At 45.2% G+C, this 9922-nt stretch overlaps 1 protein-coding gene across 1 annotated transcript; it reads right to left on the bottom strand.

The window, feature by feature from the left end:
* Window positions 1-243: 243 nt before the first annotated feature.
* Window positions 244-9177, bottom strand: gmpr (guanosine monophosphate reductase). The gene is made up of 9 exons (XM_037094074.1): window positions 8840-9177; window positions 5397-5516; window positions 4893-4976; window positions 4619-4792; window positions 4446-4527; window positions 4002-4108; window positions 2081-2123; window positions 1792-1951; window positions 244-1067 (listed from the first exon to the last, which is right to left on the bottom strand). The coding sequence occupies exons 1-9, from the start codon at window positions 8924-8926 to the stop codon at window positions 887-889; spliced, it is 1038 nt and encodes a 345-aa protein (XP_036949969.1). The 5' UTR covers window positions 8927-9177; the 3' UTR covers window positions 244-886.
* Window positions 9178-9922: the final 745 nt, after the last annotated feature.

The following is a 9922-nucleotide window of genomic DNA, read 5'->3' as shown; positions in this document are numbered from 1 at the left end:
AGGTGATTATACGCAAATGAAAACACAATAATGAGTATTATATTCAACTTTAACCATTAAATCCCCCTTAATCCTGCAAACTGGACCTATAAACTGCACTTGATTTAAAATATGAGGGAAATTGGAGTCTTCCTCACAGTCCCAAAATACACACACACAGATGCCGAGGAGATGTATTATGTCGCCTGCCATCGAGAATGTGGTTTGCACACCTTGTGGAAAAAAAAACACTTGACAGCATGATCGACACCAGTGAGGAAATTAGCAGAAGGCCCTGCCATGCACTTTATTTCTCCAGTGACAGTTAAAGGGGTGACGTCGCTGAATCTTTTGCATATTGATTCGCACATTCATTCCAGTGTACAGCTCAGCAGCTTCCCCAGGAGACTGAAGCGCGAGTATCGGCCTCCTCCTGCTGCGCGTGCGTTTACATGCGATGTGTTGGCTGACGTCCCTGTTTATTCTCGGATCTAGAAAGGGTATTGTGAAAGATCAGATCTGAAGTTACACGTGCCTCGGTAATAAGAACCAATCCCTGTTCACATAAGGAACATTTGCACCCCCCTATTCAAAAATCTGAATCTGGTGCACTCACATTACCGAGCCTGTGAGCATGTAAACGCGCCCGCTACAGGGTTAAGGCGATAGCTGTGCCAAGATTCTCCTGGGAGAATGTTTCAAGTCGTATTATTTGAGTTTATTTGAGTCACAGCCTGCAGGAAACTAACAGCTTTTCTGATGGCAGATATCCTGAGAGAAACAGGCTGGGTGATCATGTAGGGGTGTGTTTGGTGAGGGTCCTCCTGTTGCAGGTTTACATTCCGCATAATATACACACTGCATAACATGCGGCCCATGCGTACGTGGACCCCGCGTGCGCCCCCTGCTAAGTGAACATGTGGCTGGACTGCTGTGTGACGCGGATGAAGGTGGTTCTCCTGCTCAGCTCCTTGAGCTTGGCGGCGCCCACGTAGGTGCAGGTGGAGCGGAGGCCGCCCAGGACGTCGCGGATGGTGTTCTCCACATCCCCCCTGTAGGGGACCTCCACTGTTCGACCCTCGGACGCCCTGAGAGCAGAGGGGAGAGAGGGTAAGTAGGAACATTTGTAGATAAAACAGAACAAATATCTCACTTCAAACTTAAGTTAAAAGACAACTAATAAATTCAACTCCTAATAAATATAAATGTCTATTTGTGTATTTAATTGTTTGTTTAGTTAATTCAACAGAATTACACCAGATTTATTCTAGTGGCTGTTTCTTTTCTTCTTCTTCTTCTTGAATTACACGTGTATGTCTGTTATGCCACGATTAGACTGGAAATGTTAAAAATTGGGTCATGTACTATTAAGACAAGTCACATCAGAATAGCCACATACCATTCTCTTTTTCCAGAAATAAATGTTTCAAGAAACAGAACAATGATACTGCCCTGCAATTACATTTTCCACTTTAAATAATGATTTAGTCCTATTCCTTTGCCTTCTTTTTTTTATCAGTGTGCTACAATAAACGATGCAAAAAATATATATTGGATGATTTACTAATAATCAGTGAATTTCACTAATTTGTGTGATCTCAAGTAAAACTGGAAGTGGATTGATTCATTCATTTTGATTTCACAATTAGTTTTGTGCAATCTTGTTTTATAAAAATGCATAATCTGAGTTATCAGACTGAGCACTCAGGGTTATATCAAAGACACTTGCAATCCTTTGGGGCATATTGGTTTCTGGATGTATGAACTCAGTAATAAGGCTACGATGCACCTCGCGGCATCTGTCTCTCTCACCTATACTCAGCAACTCCCCCCACATATTTCTTCATGGCTGTGTCGGAGCTCATGCCGTAGAAGAGCTTGAACTTCTTCCCGTTCTTCTCGATCACCTCCCCGGTGCACTGGTCGTGACCCGCCAGCATCCCTCCCATCATCACAAAGTCAGCCCCCGCACCTGAGGAGCCGAGGTGGAGGGGTCAGGGTGGTTAGATTTGTGAGAACAGCGCCATGCAGTCATACAAGACCCCAATATGTGACTCACGTAAGTGTAAAACAGAGCAAAGATGGTGGGATGACGACTTACCAAAGGCCTTAGCTACATCTCCTGGGCAACTGCAGCCGCCGTCCTGTAGAGAGAGGGAGAGAGAGAGAGAGGATGACACAGTCAGTCTTACAGTATGACTTCAGACATCATTTCTCTAATATTCCACCAGCTTTGGACAACTGAGGATGCCCTCTGCTGGCTGCAACCCGATATTGTCGTGAACATTTGAACATCTTTTTGTTTTATTTGCAAAAATTGTCATTATGATCTGACAGTAGAATAAGATATAGATCAGCTGTGTAAAAATCCACAGTCTGTGGCTCCACCCAGTGGCTATAATTTGATTTGCAAGAATCCACCGCTTGCTGATGAACACAACCAATCAGAGCTAAGGGGAGTGTCTGGGAAGTGTCACTCATTCTAGTGCATACAGCCCCCTTCCCCCGCACAGGCGCAGTGCCTGCTCTTACCTGGTCAGATAGGGTCAAGCTCAAGCCCAAACTGTAAACAATGGCAGAGTATCAACAGAACCTAAAAATGCTCCACCACTGCCCACGTCAAAGAGAAGCAGTGTAAAAAGAAACAATTGGACCGAGCCAGAAAGAGAACTGGGATAAATATGCAAGCGCCATTTCAGAGGTGGAGGAAGCAGCAGGAACTGTAAGGACTCAAGAGCTACGCAGAGTTGGCAGCTTTTCTGCTGGACAAGTAAGGAGCTTGATATATGTTTCATTCTGTGTTTTAACCACAAGGCTGTGGTGGCAGCGGTTACAGTAATAATTTGCAATAGCCCATATCACCATACAGTGTTGCAGTCGAGATACGTAGCTTGTTGCTAAATCTAGCTTGTTAGCTTGCATGCTAACTCCGGTACTTAGCTTTGTCTTTATTGCTCCTGGTCAGCAAAAGTGTCTTTCAAGTGACCAGGCACGCGCGTCATGTGTTCAGTATGCTCTGACATGGTTGAACTAGTTTGGAGAAATAAGTTACTCATGCTTCATCAGACAGGCAGCATGGCAAATATGTTGGACCAGGTAATTATTACCTGGTAACTCCGTCTACCCTGATGTGAGGAATATTGTTTGTGACTCAGGTTACTACAGTGATCGGCGTGAGGCACTCCTCATTGTAATTTAGTTGTGTTGGTCAGAAACAGAACAATTGGGTCTTATGTTTTTGTTGTTGTTGTTGTTATTTTGAATGGGCCTTCTCGGTTAGCTGGCGTCCTCTGTTACCATGGTTACAAGCCTGCTGTGCCAGGACCAAGACTGGCTATTTCAGTCAAGTTATTATAGCTATTCTTATTGATTGTCACAGGGTCACATTCCAACTCATAAAATCAAAACAGTTTTTTATGGTGGAGTGCTGAGGATGAATTGAGGAGTCTCGCAGCCTGAGGGAAGAAGCTGCACTGTAGACTGGTGGTGCGTCACTGATACAAAGTTGGTACTTCGTTTCAACTTTTGTCCAAAGAAGCCGAGGGAATCAACAAAAACATTCAAGTTCCTTGTTGCAGCTTTGATTACATTTTTGTTGGACAAATGTCAAATAACTGAGACAGCAATGCCTCTCTACTAGCAGAAGAAAGATAACTTTGATAAGTACTGTGTACTTATAGGGGTTATTTTTAATTAGATAATCAATTCAATTCAATGCGGCTAACTATACTGGTTTTGATACTGCCTTGAAAGCTGCTGTTAACAAGTAGCTCAGTTAGCCGTGGAGCTACGTAGCCCTTTCAGATGACCGGTGTCTGCTCCTGCAGCACCGCATTAACGCTGACATTTTCCTCGGGTGAGGTGAGGTGAGGTGAGGTGAGGAGGTGTCTTGACACAACGTCAGTGTTTGATAAAACTAAAATTCTTGTGTCTTACAAACGGCTCCTTTTAATATCTAAAACTATATTCGCTAACTGTGGCTTTCCCTTGTCATTTCTCTGCACCTTGGTCTGGGGACTTACAGAGATAATATGTCCTTTGAGGCCGTGGGCTGAGTCTGCACACTCTATCACAGCGCTGAGCTGTGGGTAGCCCACTCCTGTCTTGATCCTTGTAGTGCACACAGACCCTGCAACACACAAGTGCACACGTTTGACACGTCCTTTTAATCTAAGCGTCTGAATGTGAGGCCTTTGGGAGATAGAGCAAAGAATAAAATAATGGACACTAGAGCCCTTTTTTTCTATTTAAAAACATGTTTTGGATCCATGCACGACGACCGAAGAGCTGTAATTGAAATCCTGGCTCTATGAAGTCAAAACTATAAGACAAACCTCACTGTTAAAGCTCCTCAAACACTGTGTCTCTATCTTGTGTCTCAGTCGTGTCTGTATTTTATATGGAGCCTGCTTACTCAGACGGATCGCCCTCCTCAGACGCTCTCACACACACTCGTGCCCACCCACCTGGCCCGATGCCCACTTTGATGATGTCAGCGCCGGAGAGGATGAGCTCCTCCACCATCTCTCCTGTTACCACGTTACCGGCCTGCAAGACAAGACAGCATCAGCCCCCGAGATACAAATCTCCCAGCACATCTTATAACTTCTGGCCAAGGTGGTCAAACCGTGCACCATACCATGATGGTGTGTCCGGGGAACTTTCCTCTGACCGTCTTGACAAACTCCACAAAGTACTCGGAGTAGCCGTTGGCCACGTCCAGACAGATGTACTTGAGGGCGGGGATGGCTTCCAAGATGGCACACAGCTTCTCCAGATCGGCAATGCCGCTGCCTGAGCTGGCGGCTATGTGCTGCGGAGGGAAAAAAAAGCCCCAACTGCATTTTTTAGGCAAATGTTCGTCATTTTTTTCCTGTTGCTAATGAGGAACAAACCTACATGGGTGACATTACCTCTAAACATTCTGGATGATTAGCAGCAAAGTTCTTCCATTCCTCCACGGTGTAGTGTTTGTGAATGGCTGTGAAGAGTGTGTGCTGGGAAAGAAAAAAGAGGGAGTCAATGAATTATTAAGAAATCGAAGTACAGTGCATCAAACACAAGATATTCCTTTAATCTTATCGTTTACACGGAAGAAAATTACCCAAATCAGTTCATTATTGTCGACACTTTGACTACCTGAGCCAACAGGCTTCAACACGAGAAACCCAGCCACATCACAGAAGCCAGCAGATGTCTTACTGCTTCTAGGACAAGCTCTCTAAATCATGTATTTCCCATGGCTTCCCACGGCATCCATTTTTTTTTTTTTTTTGGTTTTGTTTTGTTTTGTGATTCTATGTCAACTACTTGAAATGAAATCTCAGCGGAAGGACGCGTACAGATGTCGGCAGACAAACGCACAAACACAACGATGCTGCTATGTATTTTTCATTCTCATTTAAAAAAAAACTCACTTTGCTGAGGACCTGCGCCATCTCGAACGTTCCCGTGGTGTCCATGTTGGCAGCGATGATGGGGATGCCGGTGTAGGTCTGTTTGGAGTTGCGGAATGTGAAGGTCCTCTGAAGGTCCACCTGAGGGGGACGAGACATGACTCGTTCTCAGACATGAACTTTAATCATAGCCCACCAAATGTTTAATGTGATGGAGGGATTGTTTTTTTTGTTTTTGTTTTTTGTCGCTGCAGATTTGCTCTGAGGATGGGAGCATGTGGCTCATGTTCTGGGTCTGTGTGGTCCTCGTGGGGCCGCACTGAATCATTTAGATCCGGTGGTTAGCTTAGCACGGCGCCCCTGTAACGTGATAACAAAGCAGGGTTTCATTGTGACGCACTGGCTGCTCTTTTTACAGGAAGGTATTTTATCGCCATTGAAGATGCAAGTCAGAGCAATGATTCTTTCCAAAAAGATCTAAAAATACATCTTATTCCAGAGAGTTAGCATGACTAGCCGCTGGATCGTTAGCTGCTCAGAGTGAGTGGATCCTGAATTGATCATGAGCAATAAATCTTATATTCAGTACGTGCAGGTGTTTGCTGCCACATCCTCACTTGGCCTGATATGAGCTCTAGTGGCTAATGTTAGCTAATAATAGCTAACTCCAGACAACTGAGTCGACAATGGAAAGTGTCATAGTTGACCTTGTTCAACAGTTTTACAGGTGTCTCTTTCTTTTATAGTGGTGCTCTATGGTGAAAACGCTTTTAACGTAACTTTTATCTGCAATACTTCGAGTGGCCACTGGGCAAAATTGTGGGCCCATCATTCATACATGTCCAGGATTATCATTCATTCATACATTATACTGGGGAAAAGTAGCAATGCAGCAAACAAAGGCAATAGAAAGAGAGGCACTGGTGATTGGCGGCTGTGGCTCAGGGGTAGAGCCAGCATTTTGTATTCAGAAGGTCGCTGGTTCGATTCCCTGGTCTGCATGTCAAAGTGTCCTTGGGCAAGATACTGAACCCCAGACTGCTCCTGATGTGCATGGCAGCCACCGCCATCAGTGTATGAATTACTGCAAGTTGCTTTGGATAAAAGTGCCTGCTAGATGCTGTAAATGTAAGAAACGGATCAAAAGCATTCTCTCATTTTGGAATAGTCTTTAAAACTGGCTTTGCAATAGTGGGGATGTACCTCTTAGTGCATTTGTTCGCTAGACCTCAAGGATACACAATAGGCCTCTGTGTTTTTATACTGAATGTAAATGCAACTTTTGTTTCTTTCCAAGAAACTTGCATAGAGGACATTTAAGCTAAACTAGAAGAGGTCACTTGCTGCAGACCAAGTATGAAAAAAGAGGGTTACAGTGAAAAGTGACACTTCGGATTTCAAGCTTCCAAGCGATGATTTAATATGCTCAGGATCAACAGTCTCACACTGCTGAAAGCCTCCGCTGAGCAGCTCCAAGACATTTATTATGCAAAACCACTGCAGCTGTGGAAATAGGCTATCAGTACAAAGTGTGCCATAACCATCTTGACGGCGGAATAGATTTTCAGAGCAAAAATGAAGCTATAACTCATGAGGGTTCGAGCATGAGGAAGAAGTATGAGTAAGAACGCAGGAGCACCTTCGTCTTGCTGCAGCAAATCAATACGGGCCTGTTCTTTATAATACAACACACTGAGTCAGGGCTTTCCAGATGATTTACGGGTAAATCATGACGAAGGATGACACGTAGTTCCAACAGCCTCAGCTATGAAACAGTCCTAAGAGCTGTAGCATAAAGTGTCCCATTACAGTTCTGTATATATTTGTGTAATCTCTGTCAAACCACCCTCAATGTATTTAAAGTCAAAAGTTTGTAAAAACAGATAAACGTCAGGTTAAGCCCAGACAGATGTGCAGCCATTCAAGTTGAAGGGCCAGTACTGTCTTCTGTTTATTGGCACCAGAAGTGCGAGTGTCTGCAAAAGTCCTCTTAAAGTCCAGATTGATGGGAGTTGTTCGTTCCTGGTCGTGGTGCATCGGAGGTGGACTGTCACGTGACCCCCTCTTGTTGAGGCAGTTTGTCACCCATGATGTTCGCGCCTTCCCTCCCCTCTCTGTGGATGTTTGGAGAGCTCAGCTATGGCAGGTGGATTTCTGCTCCTGCTTAAATGCAGCAATAATTCAAACAAGCGCAGGCAGAATGTCAACAGACGGAAAGCCTTTCGGAGCGCACGGGCCATTACATTTGGCTGCGGCACGCTGGCAGCGGTATACACTGCAACAAGACCATGTTGTGTCAACTATTGATGGCTGAAATCGTCTCAACAGTTGTTTTAGGTGTTTCCTTTATCATTTAGCTGAGGGGAATATGAAGGGATGTCAAGAACGAGGTGAGATATTCAACACACATGACAGAACGCAGACTTGGCTTTAGCTGCCTTCAGCACACACCAGTGTGTGTTTGAGTACGGTGTGTTCTTTGTGCTGTCGTGGGTCTCAGCGTATATGATATCTAATGTTACCCTGATAGCTCTGTGGCGTATGGAATGTGCTCCGGGTGACTGTAACGCACGGTACTATTTTTAAACAGGTTTTTCTGAGAAGTCTCGCCGTGTCTCATGTTGCTCGCCACCTGTCAGACGCCAACTCCCACCCACATGTGCCTCTTCGATCCGGTGCCACCGCGCCAAGTATCATGATCTCGAGCCGGTTCCAGCCCCCTGATCTAGTGACACCTTCCTCCTTAAGTTGAGGAAGTTGCGAGGATAAAACAGCAAGGCGAGGGCCGCGTTGTCCCTGAGAGGCACAACGGTGGGTGCTCGATACACCGCGGCCTGTCGAACCTGTTTACAGTGATAATGATGGATGACAACATTTGATCAAAACCTTTTTTTAAAAAAAAATCTCTTACATTTTTCTTTTCCTTTTGTCGTTGTTGAAATTCATTATTTGTAGTCTCTGTCTGCCACAGGCTTGCCTTGTTTTCTGTCACCTTTAAGAAGGTCACTCTGTTACAGGCTCTTACAGGACAGCTCTTTTTGCTCACCCAAGTACAAGGACAGTGTACACCTACTGGATTACACAAAACAAAAGACTCCAATATAGAATTACACTGAGGGTGCACTTTTTAGCTTTAGTAAGACGTCCTCTCAAGATTACGGGGTCAATTAACGAGCCGCTCTGTTAGTAAATGCGGCTGCATTTTATCTTTAATCGTGATGATGATGAAAGACAACAGGGTTAGCACTGTAGGCACTTCAAATGACTGCCCCTTGTTGGGCACCTCATGTATAAATAGTTAACATATCTCTATTGCATCACCAGCCTTCGTGGCGTAAGTGCAAGAGCACTTCCTGAATGCAACAGTAAGCAGATTACACTGCTCCTGAAAAGTCTCTTCATTGAACTGTTAGCTGTAATACTTAGATTACATTATCAGAGTGCAACTCATTAATGGCACCGACCTCTGAGCGACTCTTCAGGCTGCTCCTCTTGGGTCTGAAGAGGACATCCTTGAAGTCCAGCTTGAGGTCTGCGTCCACGCGAGGCATCTTGGATGCCCAGAACACTGATGACCAGGGTGAGGAGGATGAGTATGCGGAGGAGAATCCCCTGAGGAAGGCTACTACAGCAGTGGTGGTCGCTGGTCCCAAACCCCAACCACCAAACCCGAACCTCCAAGCGGCCAGTGTATTTATAGCAAAAAGGGGCCCGGCCCAGCCCCGGCCCCCATGGCTTTATTTGGGCCTGGACTCCCTCTCTCTCTCTCTCTCTCTCTGTCTCTCTATCCCCCTCCACTCCTCCAGCGTCCTCTCTCTCCCTCCTCTCCTTCAGCAGAGTGGCGGCAGCATCAGTGGCCAAGCTGGCAGGCACGCCTGCCTGACGCACACACACCGACCACACACACACACACACACAAACATTGTGTCTTCCACACGCAGACATGGAAGCACTGCAGTGGCTTGTGTGCTGCAGTGTGTAAGAGCACACCTGCTGTCCGGTTGGGGCATTGCTCCCTCAGCAGCACAGAGACAGACAGAGGGAGAGATGTGGAGACACAGAGGAGGGCAGACTGGAGCGCACTGACAGAAAATGGAAAGTGGATTAGGTAGTCATGGTGGATGGATAATGTGCAGAGGGGAACACAATGCGTCAACGCGCCTCTTTACATATGTCATTTATCTTTCCTTTCCTTTCCATTTATCTCTCTTTTGCTGTGCTTTCGTATTATGTCAGTTATGCATACCAAGTTATACATATCAGTATATTGCTTTCTAATCTCTTCTCACAGATCAGACGGTCTGTTATTGTATTCTGAGTTGTATTGAACCTGAAGGACCCAAACAGCCACAAGCAGCTAGTTTTTGTTCTAAAATGTTTAGTAATTTGCGAACCTCTAATCCTGTCCATGTGTGTTCAGTGGTATCACACATGTCTTGTTTGGCTCCGGAGCTTCTTCCTTGGTGCCAGGGAGCAATGGTTGTAGCCAAGATACTTCTGTTGTTCATGTTCAATGGATCATATATTTCTGTGATTAAAAAAAAGTA

Source organism: Acanthopagrus latus, chromosome 3, assembly GCF_904848185.1.
Source record: "Acanthopagrus latus isolate v.2019 chromosome 3, fAcaLat1.1, whole genome shotgun sequence".
NCBI lineage: Eukaryota > Metazoa > Chordata > Actinopteri > Spariformes > Sparidae > Acanthopagrus > Acanthopagrus latus.
Note: the sequence above shows the minus strand (reverse complement) of the source record. Positions and strands in the feature narration are given on the sequence as shown.

Coding starts and splice junctions, on each gene's coding strand:
- gmpr (XM_037094074.1), bottom strand. CDS start 8,926: ATGCCTCGCGTGGACGCAGACCTCAAGCTGGACTTCAAGGATGTCCTC. Junction 5,517..8,839: donor GCCTGAAGAGTCGCTCAGAG/GTCGGTGCCATT, acceptor CGTCCCCCTCAG/GTGGACCTTCAGAGGACCTT. Junction 2,124..4,001: donor TCAAAGGACATATTATCTCT/GTAAGTCCCCAG, acceptor CTCTCTCTACAG/GACGGCGGCTGCAGTTGCCC.